Genomic DNA, 16,081 nt, shown 5'->3' on the forward strand with positions numbered 1-16,081 from the left:
CTCCAACTGCTGAGGAAACCTGGAGAAGACCTGGAGAGAGAGAGAGAGAGAGAGAGAGAGAGAGAGAGAGAGAGAGAGAGAGAGAGAGAGAGAGAGAGAGAGAGACTGGTGCAGTTTGATAGACAATTCAGTATTTGGGAATAAACAGCTATTTATTTCAAGTTTAGTTCGCATTTAGTGTTTTATCTTGTGCAACTTTATATTTTAAGCTACCTTGGTTTCTGAGTTTCACAAATAAAAATGAAGGCCTTCTTCTATTTTACAAATTTCTCTGTTCATTCGATGGTAAATCAACAGTAATTTGATCTCAGTGTAAATTAGCTATACAAAATGCCCCGTAAAATGTTTCTATCGTAAAAGACAGCTCCTGTCTTAACTATACACATACCTTCGTTATAGAATAATTATTATACAATATTGACCTTTAACATAGCTGGACATGGGCAGGTTATAAAAATGTAAATTAAATTAGGAATATATGAAAGCATTGAAATATCTCAGTAAATATGTGTTTTTTGAGCATATATCTTAAATACAGTAGGTTTGACGTATTCACTGGGAACAGTTATTATCTATTCACTTCAATAAAGATCCAAATTTACACTGGCCCTTATGAATTTTTGTCGCCTTCATTTTTGAACCTTTCCTCTCACCGTAGGTTACGTCACAGGAGTACCGGAAGTGAGTTCTTTATTCATTTATTTCGTCTGCGTTTTAATTGTTTACGGTGTTGGATTACGGAATTGGATTTATTTTCGTGTTATGACTTGCGTTATGGTGCGTTGCAGTGGGGTTTTCTCAACAGTTTCAGCTACTTTTACTTTAACAACGTGCTCGAAACTACACGTCCCAGTATTTTAGCCTGCGTTGGAGTGACGTATGTTTGGCCCCGCCCTCTTGATGGGGGGCGACTTCCACACAGGGGTGCCCACGTTAATGTCGACACGCTGTACAGTACAGTAGAATTATAATAATTTATATTTCAACGCTTAAGAACAGTTAATTACTTTGAATAAAGTTTGGTGTTTTAGTATGATACGGGATTGAGGTTTAATATTATTTTATTCTCAGGCTTATCTTTCCAGCTGAAATGACTGCAGTTACGACTTTCCCCCAGTAGAGGGAGTCTTTTTTCTGTTTTGTTTTTGCTTTTGTAGCAGAGGTGGACAAAGTACAGATACTACTGGTCAAACATTACTCCATTAAAAATCAAAGTTGTAAAGACAGATTTTTACTTAAGTAATAAGTAAAAAAATACAGAAGTACTTGTTTTTAAAAGTACTTAAGTATCAAAGTAAATGTCAACGCATTGTTTTATTATTGTTGCATTGTTGTATGCAATATTTACAGTACCTTTTGTAGCAGCCTAGTGAATATACTGACCAGTTTGTAGTATCTGTGGAATTAAGAGCTTTTAGATTGTTACAAAAGCTGTAGAAATTAAACAAATGAATTGACAAAAAAAGACAGGTATAATCATTTATTTAACACTCCTACCACCCCCAGCAAAGAAGTACACATCTATGTGTATCCATTCGTGCACATTTGGATCAAGTGGTCTGTAAATGCAGACTGATCAGAAAAAAAATCCAACCTGCTTTAGAACCCAGCTACATAACTGCCCAACAGCAACACTGCTTTAACAAAGAGCAAAACAGAAAGATTTATTTGCCGTTAAAACAAAAATTTCAAACATTAGTTGTGACAATGATACTATGTCTCACAGATCACTAGTAGAGAGAAATCGTACTATGGTCAAATAGTCAAACTTTTAAAGGTCCTTGTTCATCTCAAGTAGAAGCTGGTCTCTCAAAGTTATGTGAATTAATTGCTCCCCTTCTTGGGCTGAAGATCAATCCAGCTGCACTAAAAAGCCTCTCACAGGCTGCTGAGTTCAGCTTAAGTGACAGGTTGGAAAAGGCTGGATAAGATGTCAGCATAGTTATACCTTCAGCTGTACATGTTAGGTATGCATCCAGTTGTTTGGATGTCTCCTGTGTGCACACATGCATGATATTAGAGAAGAAATCCTCTTCATCGGAAGTGTATGAGGAGTAAGTTACCATACATATTTCATGGCACAGGCAATATCCATTTCAAGCTTTTACCAGAAATGAAAAGTATACATACCTCAATATGCTTCCGCAGGTTGGATGGAGAGTTTTTGTAGCCTGCGAATGTGGTTTGTTTTCGGTAAACAAAGCAAACATTTAAAACGAAAAGAATCTTTACTCTTTTCTAAAAACTGGAACATACTGTCAAAGTATGGCCATGGATACACACACTGCGCCGATTATCTGTCTTCATCCATTTTGCCACCAATTGATCAGAGTTCAAAAAATAACGGAAAACCACTGAACTAAACGACACGTGACGCTACAAGAGTAAAAGAAATCGTCCTCTGATTAACGTAACTACTTTCTACTCAATGACCTTGACAACAATGTAGTGGAGCAAAAAGTACAATATTTATCTTTCAAATGTAGTGAAGTTTTTTAACAAGTTTCCAGAAAAAACAATACTTAAGTAAAGTACAGATACTCAAAAAGTGTACTTAAGTAAATGTACTTCGTTACTGTCCATCTCTGTTTAGTAGTAACTGTAAAAGGGAGTTGATTTGGTCCACTACACCATTTGTAAATACATGTTATAATTTTTTCCCATTTGTTAGTATGGATTTGCAGAGATACGCACCACCAGCTTTGGGTTAATGTTCACATCAACCATCAGAATGGCGGAAAATGTGACCTTGGTTGTTTCGACCCTGGCTCAGTATAGGCCCGTTAATACCAATCAATCATCTCTTCAATGCCACAGCCTACACCAATCAGGCATAACATTATGACCACCTGCCTAATATTGTGTTGGTCCCCCTTTTGCTGCCAAAACAGCCCTGATCCGTCATGCACTGTGTATTCTGACACCTTTCTATCAGAACCAGCATTAACTTCTTCAGCAATATGAGCAACAGTAGCTCGTCTGTTGGATCGGATCACACCGGCCAGCCTTCACTCCCCACGTGCATCAGTGAGCCTTGGTCTCCCATGACCCTGTTCCTTCCTTGGACAACTTTTGTTAGATACTGACCACTGCAGACCTGGAACAACCCACAAGAGCTGCAGTATTGGAGATGCTCTGATCCAGTCGTCTAGCCATCACAATTTGGCCCTTGTCAAACTCGCTCAAATCCTTATGCTTGCTGAAAAATGGGCAAGCGTAAGGTTTGAATGTTTACAGGACAAAATGTTCACTTGTTGCCTAATATATTCCACCCACTTTCAGGTGCCATGATGAGGAGATAATCAGTTATTCACTTCACCTGTCACTGCTCATAATGTTATGCCTGATCAGTGTATTTGTGTATTGTGGTTGACCATGTGTATCCTACATGGTCGCAATTTACCCCTTTTCTATTGGCTATTTTCAGCATGATAATGCACCATGTCACGAAGCAAAAGTCGTCTCAAATCGGTATCCTGTGTGTTCTTCAGTGGGCTTCCCAATCACTGGATCTAAATTCAGTAGAAAACTTACAAATATTTATTTAAAATTGTGGTGAGATTGTAGTGGCCCAAGTCATACAATGAGCCATACAAGGGAAATTAGGGATTTGGGGTAATGTTATAATATTCTTTTATCCTTTTTTTCCTGTTTAAATAGGACAAAAATAATTATTTTGTTCCAGAATTGGTACAGACAACAAAAACCAAACCATGTGTATAATGCGCAGTGATAAATAGTATAATCAAACACTCCATGTGGATTAATAAAAAGCTCGAGTGAGAGCTTTCTGCAGTCTCAATATTATATCAGCAATCACTAATCCCCCCCTAAAAAAACAAAACAAACAAACAAAAAAAAAAACACACACACACACACACACACACTCAAGGGAAAAGAGAAGAGGAAAAAAAGCTGTAAAGGAGCATAAAATTTTTTCCCATACTGACTCAAAAAATGCAAAATTCTAATAGCTTTGGAATTTTTTGAAAACAATGAGATGCTCTTAGTGTCTCATTATTTCATTTTTGAAAACAAGAAAGAGGGGTATACTATTATTAAATTTACATTTATGAATGAAAAACAGCAATTATAAAGATTAAATTTATTATAAAATATTTATCCTCCTCCTCTTTCCTGCAGTTATATCAGCAATCACGTAACAGTAGAAATAAACTCCCGCCTCCCGCGATGACGTCACCCGCCCCCCGCCCCCTTGTGTACAGCTGTTCTCATGTGACCAAGGTGAAACGAGTTGGACTGGAGAGCTGTATTAGCGATAAACGAGGCGCTTCTGTAAAGACCATAACAGCTCTGTCCTGTTGGATTGAAGTGGGAAACAACCTGCAGTAACAGTAAAATGTCTGATTTAATAAAAAACGTGGCGATCTTTGGCTCGACGGGAATGACGGGCTTGGCGACGTTACCTATTGCAGCGGCTGCAGGTGAGAGCCATTTTATGTAATATTAACAACAACACCTTAAAAACAGCTGCAGCACTCTAAATCCATGAGGGAGGCACAGGTATGATGTTCTTTGTAAAGATTTTATCATAGGTCATAGATGACTTGAGAGTAAGACCGTGTTGACCGTGTTGACGGTAAAATTAAATGATTTAGCCGATACTTAAGTCTGCTCATTTATCCCTTTAAACGGGTTAATTAAAATGCAACCACACTGAAATAGTGCAGTTTTTGCATTAAACTAGACTTGGATAATATTCTCTGTTGGAAATGCACGAGGAGAAATTTAGCTATTTATTGTTGCTTCTTCTGTATATATATTCTGTTACACAGATTCTTCTGTATATATTTTCTGTTACAACCCAAACACCCCCCCCACACACACACACTAAAATACAGACGTTATATTATGGCCATGTCTTATATACCCACTCACATCTGATTACATACAAATAAATGCTGGTAGGACCGTCCCCAAGCACGATAAGTGCATTTTGTGCATCTTGAATTTAAAGTTTGGTCATTTACATTCCCAAAGTCACATATATGACTTATGAATAGTACAACCAACAGAATAGTGTTTTACAGTGTATGCAGCAAAATCTGCAGATACACATCAACAAATGCAGTGTTTTTTTTGTTTTTTTAAACTTTCCAGTGAACACTGCAAATTTTCTATAGTAAATTTAGTAATGGGGATTTTGGATTGAGATGCTGAGCATTCAGAATCATTTCCTCATTTCTTTCTCACTGTCATCGTTTAGTCTGATCGTGACACAGCTTTCATGCAGAAGTTCTTGAGACACGTTTTTGTTGAGTCATGGTGCACAGCAGGCCACAGTGATAAGACAGACCAACCAGATTATTATTTTTTTATCCGTCCACTCCAGAGAGGGTGGGCCACATCTACCACAATATCTACTGGTGGGCATCAGTATTATTCTTATTTATTTATTTATTTATTTAGAGATATTTTAAATGTTTTGTCTAAAGAGCAATTTAAATATAATCCAATGAATGTATTTCATTCATTCTCCTTTGGTAAGCTATAAGGACTTTAACCTGGTCAACAATGTGGTAAATCTGACCTCTGTTTGTAATGCACCTCAATGCAGCTGCAGCGAAACTATATATATAAGACTATATAAGTTTCACTGTGTACAAGTACATTAACAATTATATAGAACTATTTCCTAGAAATAACATAAAACAAAAAGAAATTACATTATTGTACTTCCACTTATTGCCCAGCTCTAATAAACACATAATAATATATATTCATGAAAGACTTTATTTAAGACCCATCAGCCGCTGCATTTTCTAAACCCTTCATGGTGTTCAAAATGTTGGGGATGTGGTAGCTTAGTGGTGAAGATGTTGGATTACTGATCGGAAGGTTGTAAGTCTGAATCCCAGTAAAGCTGCTGTTGGTCACTCTTGATAAGGGCATCTGCCATAAATGTAATGTAAAATACCCCATTTTTACTCAGATTGATGCTAAAGTGACACACTTGGGTTTATGTAGCAGCTATTTAATATCTGTCTGAATATTTTTGTCCTAGGCTATAACGTGACCGTGTTGGTGAGGGATCCGTCCAGGCTGCCTGCTGACCATAAAGCCTCTCGAATTGTGGTGGGAGACGTCCTGAACAAAGAGGATGTGAAGAAGACTTTGGAGGGCCAGGACGCTGTCATCATCATCCTGGGCACAAGGAATGACCTTAGTGAGTTAGTGTAGCAAAACACATTTTTAGTGAATTAAATGAAAATAGTTTTATTCTCAAGTGGGCAGTTGTGCATGTCTACTATTTGCAAAAAGCATTAGAACAGACAGAATAAAACATAATAGTATTATTGCAATAGTATTAAATAATTTATTAATCATCGCTCACCATGTGTTCTTTTGGCTCATTTTGAATGAGCATGGACTTTGTGTCTTTAAGTTTATACATTACCAAAGTTATACCCGTCTGTTTCTGTACATGTTTCTAAGTTAGGAGCCCAACTCTCAAGATTCATATTAGTTAGCAATGTGGCATTAAAGAAATGGCATTTATAAACATTTCAAATTCCTGTTCCTATCAAAGTGGCCGGTAGCTGTCAATGCCTTCTTTCTAGTTCCTCATTTCTAGTTGAAAATTTCCATATATTAACTCAGACATTCCCACTTTCCAGTTATGGACTCAAAGACACAACTTCTGTGGCCTGTAGTCTGCCCATGATTCTGTTCACCATGACTGACACAATCACTGTACACTGTAAATAATTATACTATGCTATAATTCTAGTAAGATGTGATATTTTAAACAGTAGACAGTTATTTGTATATGAACATTTTTAATCTGTAGGTCCTACTACTGTGATGTCTGAGGGCACACGCAACATCCTGGAAGCCATGAAATCCCGTGGCATCTGTAAAGTGATCGCCTGCATGTCCGGTATGACTCTTTATGTGTTTGAAAATCATTATTTAATATCAATTGTTGAATAATTATACCTTCTTTCTCCAAAGTGTTTTTGCTGTGGGACCGAGCAAAGGTTCCTTCTCGCATGATTCCTGTCACTGAAGACCATGACCGCATGTACATGTTGCTGAAGGAGTCTGGACTGGATTATGTAGCGGTGATGCCGCCACACATCGCAGGTAATGGACACTACCAAAGTCCATGACATTATATAACACTTGTCGAATTAAACCTGACGGTCTTGGCAATCATTACACTGACAGGTGACAACTTCAAGGGAAAAAATGTCTGTAGTAGAGATCACTGTATCTCTATTGGAGAGATGGAAATATTTACACAATTTATGGTCTGTAATGGTGTTTTGTTCATGGACGAATCGTTTTTCCCACCTGTGTTAAACAGGTTATATCTTTGGCAGCTTTTTCCTGCTTTTACTGAACACTGCAGTAGAGTGCAGGCTGTGAAGGAGCATGTTATTGGTTGCACCTAATGAAAGAAAATGGCCCTTATTGACCGAGACTTGGTGTTGAGTCTTTACGAGAGTAGTACTGATTCTGTTCAAACTGGTACATCTGGTTCAGTATGAACTGTAGGATCTAGTTTATAAATGATATGATTGAACTTGTCAGTCATGAATGAAACGAACAAACAAGACATGTCATTCATTCATTACGAATGTGAGATTTACTTGATGAATTAGAGAAGGGGGATGGGAGCCATGCTGTGAAAATAATGGAGCATTTTGGAGAAGTTTTTTGTCAGTGAATGAAGCATAATCCCATTTTAAAAGTAGTGTGGGCTGTGAAGGAGCATATCGTTTTATATATATATAAATATATATGTAACATCATATATATATATATATATAACAAAGACTTATCTTTAACCAAAATAATAATAAATTAAAATGAAATAATTAAAAACAAAAAAAGCTCTCTGGCGCCACCTACAGGAGTAATGGTGTAACTTATGGTAAGGATTACTAAACGATTACTAAACGATTCAGAATCAGATTCAGTAAACGGATCGTTCTGGTGAATGGAATCAAAAGATTCGAGTCACTGGGATGAATCGAAATTACCAGCACTAGGTTAGATCAGGCGTCCCCAAGCTACGAGACATATTTTGAAAATTTTATATTAAAATATATGTGTTACTTATATATCTGATATAATGTCTGTATTTGTTAATAAGGGTTGGCTTTCAAACTAAACTTTCCCTTAGTTATTAACAAAGCCTAATTATTTGTTAAATTCACCTACCACCAAAATGGTATATTAAACATAACGTACCATCACGGACGAACAGGAGATTTCAATAGGACTGAATATGAAAAAATGTCATTATGATAGTAATAATGCTTTTAACAGGCTATATATCTCTTGAAAAGTAATGCTCACTTGTCTGTACGGTGCATAGCAAAATAATAATAAACTATTCTAGCATTAGGAGGCATAATAAATACATTTAAAATCTAATAATAAAATCTCCACAATAATACTACTAGTCACTCCGGTCCATGAAATTTTCTAGTACAGACCGACCTGAGAAAGGAGAAATGATGTGACCTCTCACAGAAAAATGTTTAACAAAAATGTTTGACAGCCCTAACATTTGAGTTATATCATTTTTAACCATGTTTTATACACACACAGCTGCTCATGAACTTCTCCTTCTCCAGATAACCATCCCCTGACTGAAAAGTACATGGTGTCTATGGACATGCAGCGAGGAAGAGTCATCTCCAAACATGATCTGGGTCACTTCTTCGTCAAGTGTCTGTCCACCTCAGAGTGGGACAGGAAGACAGTGGGCTTGTGGGGAGAATACAGTTAAACTCTCCACTATACAACACGACCACATTTTATCATTTTCTTTAAAACTGATAACATTTATACACAGAAGATTTAACATGCCTTGTTAACACAATAGAGCTTTATAACATAATCAAAATCATTAAGATTACACAGATGATAATAATGCAATATATTAACCTCATTGTGATTACAACCTATTTTACAGTGTCAGTTTGTTCAGCTTTTTAGATGTACAATATTATCTTTTATTTTGAAAAAATTAAAATTCAATTTTGAAATAAAAAAAAACTTTTGTGAAATATGAATCTAATAAACATTTTTCATGTCTATTTGTTTTTGGAAACTTCTGGCGTTTAAATCGGCCAAACAAATATTACATAAAGACTACATTACCCAGAACCACCTGCGAGAGGCTCCTCGCAAAAGCGGTGTCACTACTCGATCCGTACCGGAAACACGATTTGTGCGTCTACTTCTTGTCTTTAGTATGACGAAACGATTCGCGGCAGTTAATTTATACTATTATTTAATATTATATTTAATAATTCTGTCGTTATAATACCAATAATAATGTTCTAATGTGATGTTGGCAGCAATTCCGCGCATGCGCGGAACGAAACCTGAGTTTCCGCGCATGCGCAGTACAAATCGTGTTTCCGGTGCGGGTCGAGTAGTGACAAGCGGGAAAGACAAAAATTCCAGTGAACACTTCATTTTTTTTTTGGTTCCACCTGTATTCTGACAAACCCCGCCTCCTGCTATTTGATTGGCTGTACCATCGAGGAACTCCTGCTGATTATAACGTGACAACCAATCGTAACATGAGAGGCGGAACTTTACTAGCCTATCGTAACGAAGCGCGGCGGGATTTGTCGGAATGCGAGTGCAGAAAACAACAAACTCGTAAAGTTTCTCACAGTCGCTCTCTTAAACAAAAGTGGAATTTGAGATTTGTCTGATTAAATCATCGTGGTAGAACACGCGCGATACTGAGGTAAGTGAATTTAAATAACGATTTCTTTTCAAACTAAGCTTACTTACCGAAGCTAACTTAAGCAACGTTACGGTAACAGTTAGCTAATTCTAAGTTAACGCTATGACCTTTTTATTCCAAAGCGCCTTTGTAACGTTGAAGTGTTTCCTGTGCTTCTGCAGCTAATAAGAACAGATTATTTTTAAACGCGTATGATTTTACAGGATTTTTGGACATGATTCGCTAGGTTAGTGAGTGGCCGTATCCCAATTCCCTTCTTTCCCTACCTAGGTGCCCTACAAAGGGTACAGTCTGTGCATTACACACTTTGTGTCCCTGTGCGTCTCAAATGCTGTTTATTTTTGCTCACAAAGGCCAAGTTCCAGGCGATCTCACTTGCATGTGAAATGTATTTTTAAGGATACCATAACGATATTTTTACAAAGTGATCTCAACATATTTCCCAGCTCTAGTTCGTATACAAGTTATTAATATTTTGTATTCGTTCATGAAGGGGCATGAAACTTGTGAACTATTACAATGTAGATATGATCAATGTAGATAAGTGGCACTATTTTTATGTGTACTAATCAAGAACCTAATCTGTGAAATCTAAGCACACAGAATATATATAGCCAAAAGTTTGTGGACACCTGGCCTACAGTAAGTGCATTCATTACCATTCCAAATGTAGTCGCACCTTTGCTCTTACATTAACCTTCACTCTTCTGGAAAAGCTTTCCAATATATTTTGGAGAATAGCTGTGGGTATTTTTTTCCCCATTCAGCCCCAGGAGGAGGGTGAGGAGGCCTGGGGTGCAGACAATGTTCCAGTTCATCCCAGAAGTGTTCAGTGTGGTTGAGGTCAGATTTCTGTGCAGGTCACTCAAATTTGACAAACCATGTGTTTATAGAGCTTGCTTTGTGTACAGGGGCATTGTCATGTTGGACGATGTTTAGGCCTCTTAGTTACAGTGAAGGGGAAACTGTGATTCTGCAGCATACAAACTTATCCTTTACAATTGCATTTCAAACTTTGTGAGGTGTGATGGTCAGGTGTCCACAAACCATTAGCCATATAGTGTTTATCTAGCCATATAACACTGATGCCAGTGGTTAAGGCTCTGGGTTGTTGATCAGAAGATGGGGGTTCAAGCCCCGGCACCTCCAAGCTGCCACTGCTGGGCAATTGAGCAAGGCCCTTAACCCCCTCTGCTCCAGGGGCGTTGTATCATAGCTGCCCCTGTGCTATGACCCCAACTTCCTGAGCTGGGATACGTGAAAAAAAGAAATCCATTGTATGTGTGGCGATAATAATAAAAAGACTGTTTCTTCTAATAGTCAACTTTAAGAAACCATGAATATATTTTCCTCAAAATAATGAAGTGTTTTATAAACATGCCCAGGTTTTCAGCATTATATAAATGAGGAGGCAGTTTAACACACTTGGCTGCCAAAACAACTGTAGGCTATGAATAAAGAGAGGCATAAATATGACCATAGTTTTTATAGACATATTCATTAACTTTATCTTCTATGTAGCCTGTTGTATGTTGTTTTATACAAATGAAATGAATAAATAGGATTTGCTTTACGACAGTCAGCATGTAGGAGTCTGTCAATGAAATTGGAACTGAATCTTTAATATTTCTTTAAAATGCCAGACTTTGAACTATAGTTGTGATACATGTGAAAGTCCAAAACAGCCATGTTCCAGCAGAAAGCTGGGTCTAATTGTGAGGGATAGGCCATCATGACCAGGGTCCAGCATAATCTGTAGCAGTGATTCTCTGACACAAAGTATGTGTATGTACTTCACAGCAGTGATACAGATACACATGGCTGAGTGAGGGAAAATCTGTGATCTTGTTCATTGTACATAACAGGTAGGATATTATACACCATTAGTCTTTACACTGTGATTGAATCCATTATGAATCACAATTTATTAATCTGAAGTTAACCACTGTTAACCATCATCCCTTACCATCCAGCTGGCTTGTTTTTCTCCATGGGAATACAAATGCAGAGGGATACTTTTGCCTTCACAGCTCTCCCCAGGCACAAACACTCCACATAAATATCTTCCTCCAATAACCAAATACACTATATTAGTATATTAATGATGAGACTTATATATTTCTTGAATTCTGCCTGCTCCACATCTGTTTGTTTGTGACGATTTTGTCTGTCTGTTTGTTTATTCTCACATCGTCAGTTCTCTCATTGTTCAGTCGTGTGATTAAGGGACCAAAATTTACTCAGAGTTAATGGGAAGCGAATTATTCTGTAGTCCCTTCTAACTGTATTGAAGGCTGCTGCAAGTAAGAGGATTAGATTAAATAATCATTTTTAATCATCCTTAGCAGCAGTTATTGGCACATACTGTTGGAAATATCCATGAAATATACTTGTATTATTTTGTAATTGATTATAAACAATGTGGTTTGTAAAGCTACTGAAGTTCCATCAGAAACTGGAAGAACACCCAGCATTAGAGTTGTGCCTACTGTGTTGTGATAGACTCGTGTGTTGGTCTTTATTTATTTAAAAAAAAAATCAATATGCAAATGAATCAGGATATGCAGCACAAATTTCAGTCTGGATTGGTTTCATGTTCAACAGGGAACCAAAGACATTTCCAAAATAATATAAAATAAAGTAAACCCAGTCCATATGAAGTGTCCTGTAATTTGCAGTGTTGATCATTGAAAAATTCCAGCACCAAATAATGTTATGTCCCCAACCACACCATAATCTACATTTTTAAACAAGTGTTTTTCTTTTGGTTCCTTAAGAGAGAAAGCTTCTGTCCAACTGTATATTTGTAGAATAAAATGTGCAGATAAATTTTTTTACATGAATTATAAAATCACAATTCTTCTGTGCTTTGTCTTTACAGAGTGTACAATGGTGGCACGAGGGCTAAAGCGTAAACTCCACGATCACGCCAGAGACCCGGGATGGGAGAATCAGCTGCAGTCTGTGCTGAACATTTCCATAGACAAGTACCAGCGCGATCAGGCCCTCGTGGAGCCGAGCTTACGACGCTCTGTCCTCATTACTAACACACTCCGTCAGGCCAAAACACACATGGAGGCCGTTTCTGAAATTGAGAACCCTTTGAAAAAAATTCAAACACATCATTCAGCAACATGCTTTCGGCAGGAACTTGGCACACCTCCTGGGTTTGAAGATACGGATGATGATTTCATGGAGGATCTGTCTCTGTCCACCACCATTACCACCATCTTAAAGAATCTGGACACAACTCTTGACGGCAGCTCAGGTTCATCCGCACCTCAGCGATCACCGTTGGCCTCAGTGGAAAATCTTACGGGGGACAGGACCTGCAAGAGGAGTCTGAACAAAAGTTTATCTGATCACCTGCAGGACAGTGTGCTAGATGATTTGTTATTGGACTTTGATACTTCTGTATGTGACAGGGAGATGACTGATCATAACTTTGACATTTCTGCCAACGAGTTTCTGAAATATTTACCCTGTGTGCCCTGCTTAGGGACTGAAATGGGGTTTTTACACTCCATGTAGTGCACTGCAGGTGCAGTAAAGATTCAGGATTCAACTGACTGTATATTTATACCACACAGGTTTGAAATAGTGGCTCTATGAGTACACGATTTGTAAAATCATAATTTACAAATTAGAAAAAAATAATACCTTCCACATCATATGTAGGTAAGGAGCGAATTGCCATTCAGCTCTCTTCTTCCTAAATTTCTACCACATTAGGTATGAATACTTAAAACGTCCTGTTTCGTGCATTGTGCTCAATAGGAAGGCAATGCTACCTATAGTAGTCTAATACACAATATTTTACACTTGATGTAAATAATGCCCTCATTGTTTATTACATGTGGAAAGAGACATGGCTCATTCACTGTATTTAGTGTGCCATTTGTCAAATAGGAAACTATTTGCAATTCACATGTGCAATTTATATAAAAGTATACTACATAGGGTGAGTAATAGCTAGTACAAGCTTTGATGCACCCCCAATTTATATTTGTGTCAAACAGAGAGCCACATCTTTGTGTGCGCTACATAGGGAATGAAGTAAGACAACTACGTTCAATATATAGTATATTTAATGTTTAAAATGTAATTAATTTAAACAAATAAATTGTTCTTTGTATAGTTGAGGGTTCTACGGAGAACCTTTTCCCAGAAGAGACCTCCAAACGAACAGCCAAAGAACCATTTATGTTTCTATATTTTAATTATCTTTCAGTTTTTATTTTTCCCTGGAATGTACAGGGAGCCAGTGTTTCCACCTATATGTATTTAACTTCCAGTTCTTCGTCTCTGAGATGATGATCCTATGATTAAATACTAGCCTCTATCTATTTTTAGGACTTTAGAAATACAATAATATAAGCATTATCTAATATAAAAAGTAGTACTGATCATGGAAATAAATTGCATTATAAAGACTGAAATTGGAGCTTGCTCTTTGCATGTCTGCATGGGTTTGCTCATTCATCCAGGTAGGTTGGCCATGTTCAGTTGTCGCTAGGTGTGGATGAGTGTGTGCATGGTGCCTTGTACTGCCCTGGCATCTAATCTATGGTTTACCCATAACTATACAACCTCATGCCTAGTGTACTGAGGATCATTCATGAACCTGACAAAATGGTTAATGAAAACTGTGTGAGGTTGACATTTGGGGGAAAAAAAAAATCCTGTTCCACTCCCAGGGTTGTACACTAGCTGTATTGTGTATATAGTAGCTCCATGTTCAACATGGCTAGCTGGACAGGTTCGTACAGGTCTTTACTTTATATACAAGTAAACTCATAAAGAAGAATAGTACCTTGTACACTTGATCTAGTGTACTGTATCATGACTGAGTTGGGTGCCTTGTAATGTCACAGGGGGGCGTGCTGGAGCAGCATCTAGCTTAAACCCCGAGCTTGTGTTACTGTATGTGCAGTTTTGCATGTTTGCCTGTGAGGGTTTCCTGCAGGTTCGGTATTTTCCTCCTACCTCTCAAAAACATGGATCAGGATCAGAGTAAAGATTGACGAATGAACGCAATGCCACAATCATGTTAAAGGTGCCTCTCACTAATAACAGCCCAGTTCCTAGTGAATGAACATTAAACATGTCTAATGAAAGCCATACAATGCTGATTAGACGATTACAACTTTCAGAGCTGTTGAAAAATATAATGCTTGTAAATACCCTGTGTGACTTTTTACTCATTCTGATTTTAAAGTCAAATGAAACGTACCTAGTATTTCAAACCCAGACATGTTTTATGTTAGAAGTTTGCTTCTATAGTTTTGCAATGAAGTTGTGAGATTAATGAAGCTAATGGAACAATATAGTCTCTTGTTTAGCATTGTGCAAACCGCGTGCCTGAAATGTGTTTATTTGTTAAGTATTTTTCTTAGTATTTATAATAACTTGGCTTCGTCATCTAGCATTATTGTATTGAATTTCTGAAATTATTTGGTTAGTGTTTCTACAAATCCATATGGACAAGAATCAGAACTGTTACAAGATAATTGTTGGGTTAATGCATTGATTGTTAATTACTGTAAGGGAAAATTCACCCTGAATGACTTGCATATTTATAATCTGAAAGTGATCTTCAGTGGTGCAAAATATGTATTTTATGATTAAATTCTGAGTTTCATTTTTCTGGTTTTGTTATTGTTTCAACAAGTGATGTGTTTTCTCTTTGGTTACCCAGAACGTTCTGCTTATATAAGTACAATTGTTGCCTCTTCCTGAACAGATAAGGTTTGACTAATCTGATTCAGGAACAAGTGAGGTAAATTGGAGTCTTTCAAAGTTTCCTTACCATTACACCTTTTTTTTTTTTTTGCATGTTAGTCCTTTTCAAGTGTTTTCAGTCAGTCAAGTCTCCCTTTGCTCTCTTGCTGCTCAAAGCAAATCTCCCCTATTCCACCAGTACCACATTCCCATTCTCACATTTCTTAGATAAAATGAATTGTATTGGTAGTAAAAGTAGTACAAGCAGGCATTTATTGTCTCTCTGCAAATAACATTTTATTACCGCTACATTTGTTCCGCTTTATTTCTCACAGCTTTTCTCCCATTGCATCTCCCTGCTCTGCCTCCCCTGCACTAATCTCCACAGGCTCATGATACAAGCCACTATGCTCGATATCCATCTGTATACTGGATGGAAAGAGGTGCTTTGAAGAAACCCATCCCCAGTGCATACCTGTAGCTGCACTTATATTACACAATATTTTACCAAGTCATAAATCAAATGTCAGACAAATCACTTAAATACAAAAGGGACACTTTTATAATCATCACTGATTACAATGAAAGTTTTACTCTGTGCATAATCAATGTATGAGTACT

General features: G+C 37.3%; 2 protein-coding genes across 3 annotated transcripts; both read left to right on the forward strand.

The window, feature by feature from the left end:
* The first annotated feature begins 4,219 nt into the window (after positions 1-4,219).
* blvrb (biliverdin reductase B) lies at positions 4,220-9,044 on the forward strand. Its single transcript, XM_058387024.1, has 5 exons — positions 4,220-4,445; positions 6,026-6,187; positions 6,812-6,901; positions 6,976-7,107; positions 8,610-9,044. The coding sequence occupies exons 1-5, from the start codon at positions 4,361-4,363 to the stop codon at positions 8,762-8,764; spliced, it is 624 nt and encodes a 207-aa protein (XP_058243007.1). The 5' UTR covers positions 4,220-4,360; the 3' UTR covers positions 8,765-9,044.
* Positions 9,045-9,375: 331 nt separating this feature from the next.
* On the forward strand, positions 9,376-15,380 carry sertad3 (SERTA domain containing 3). 2 transcript variants are annotated; one of them, XM_058387110.1, is made up of 3 exons: positions 9,376-9,739; positions 11,540-11,604; positions 12,621-15,380. In XM_058387110.1, the coding sequence occupies exon 3, from the start codon at positions 12,629-12,631 to the stop codon at positions 13,268-13,270; it is 642 nt and encodes a 213-aa protein (XP_058243093.1). In that variant the 5' UTR covers positions 9,376-9,739; positions 11,540-11,604; positions 12,621-12,628; the 3' UTR covers positions 13,271-15,380. The 2 variants fall into 2 exon arrangements, with proteins under 2 accessions (XP_058243093.1, XP_058243092.1); XM_058387109.1 differs by lacking the exon at positions 11,540-11,604 and having other exon boundaries at positions 9,384-9,739.
* Positions 15,381-16,081: the final 701 nt, after the last annotated feature.

This window comes from Hemibagrus wyckioides, linkage group LG04 (assembly GCF_019097595.1).
Source record: "Hemibagrus wyckioides isolate EC202008001 linkage group LG04, SWU_Hwy_1.0, whole genome shotgun sequence".
Lineage (NCBI taxonomy): Eukaryota > Metazoa > Chordata > Actinopteri > Siluriformes > Bagridae > Hemibagrus > Hemibagrus wyckioides.

Coding starts and splice junctions, on each gene's coding strand:
- blvrb (XM_058387024.1), top strand. CDS start 4,361: ATGTCTGATTTAATAAAAAACGTGGCGATCTTTGGCTCGACGGGAATG. Junction 4,446..6,025: donor ACCTATTGCAGCGGCTGCAG/GTGAGAGCCATT, acceptor TTTTTGTCCTAG/GCTATAACGTGACCGTGTTG. Junction 7,108..8,609: donor GATGCCGCCACACATCGCAG/GTAATGGACACT, acceptor CTCCTTCTCCAG/ATAACCATCCCCTGACTGAA.
- sertad3 (XM_058387110.1), top strand. CDS start 12,629: ATGGTGGCACGAGGGCTAAAGCGTAAACTCCACGATCACGCCAGAGAC.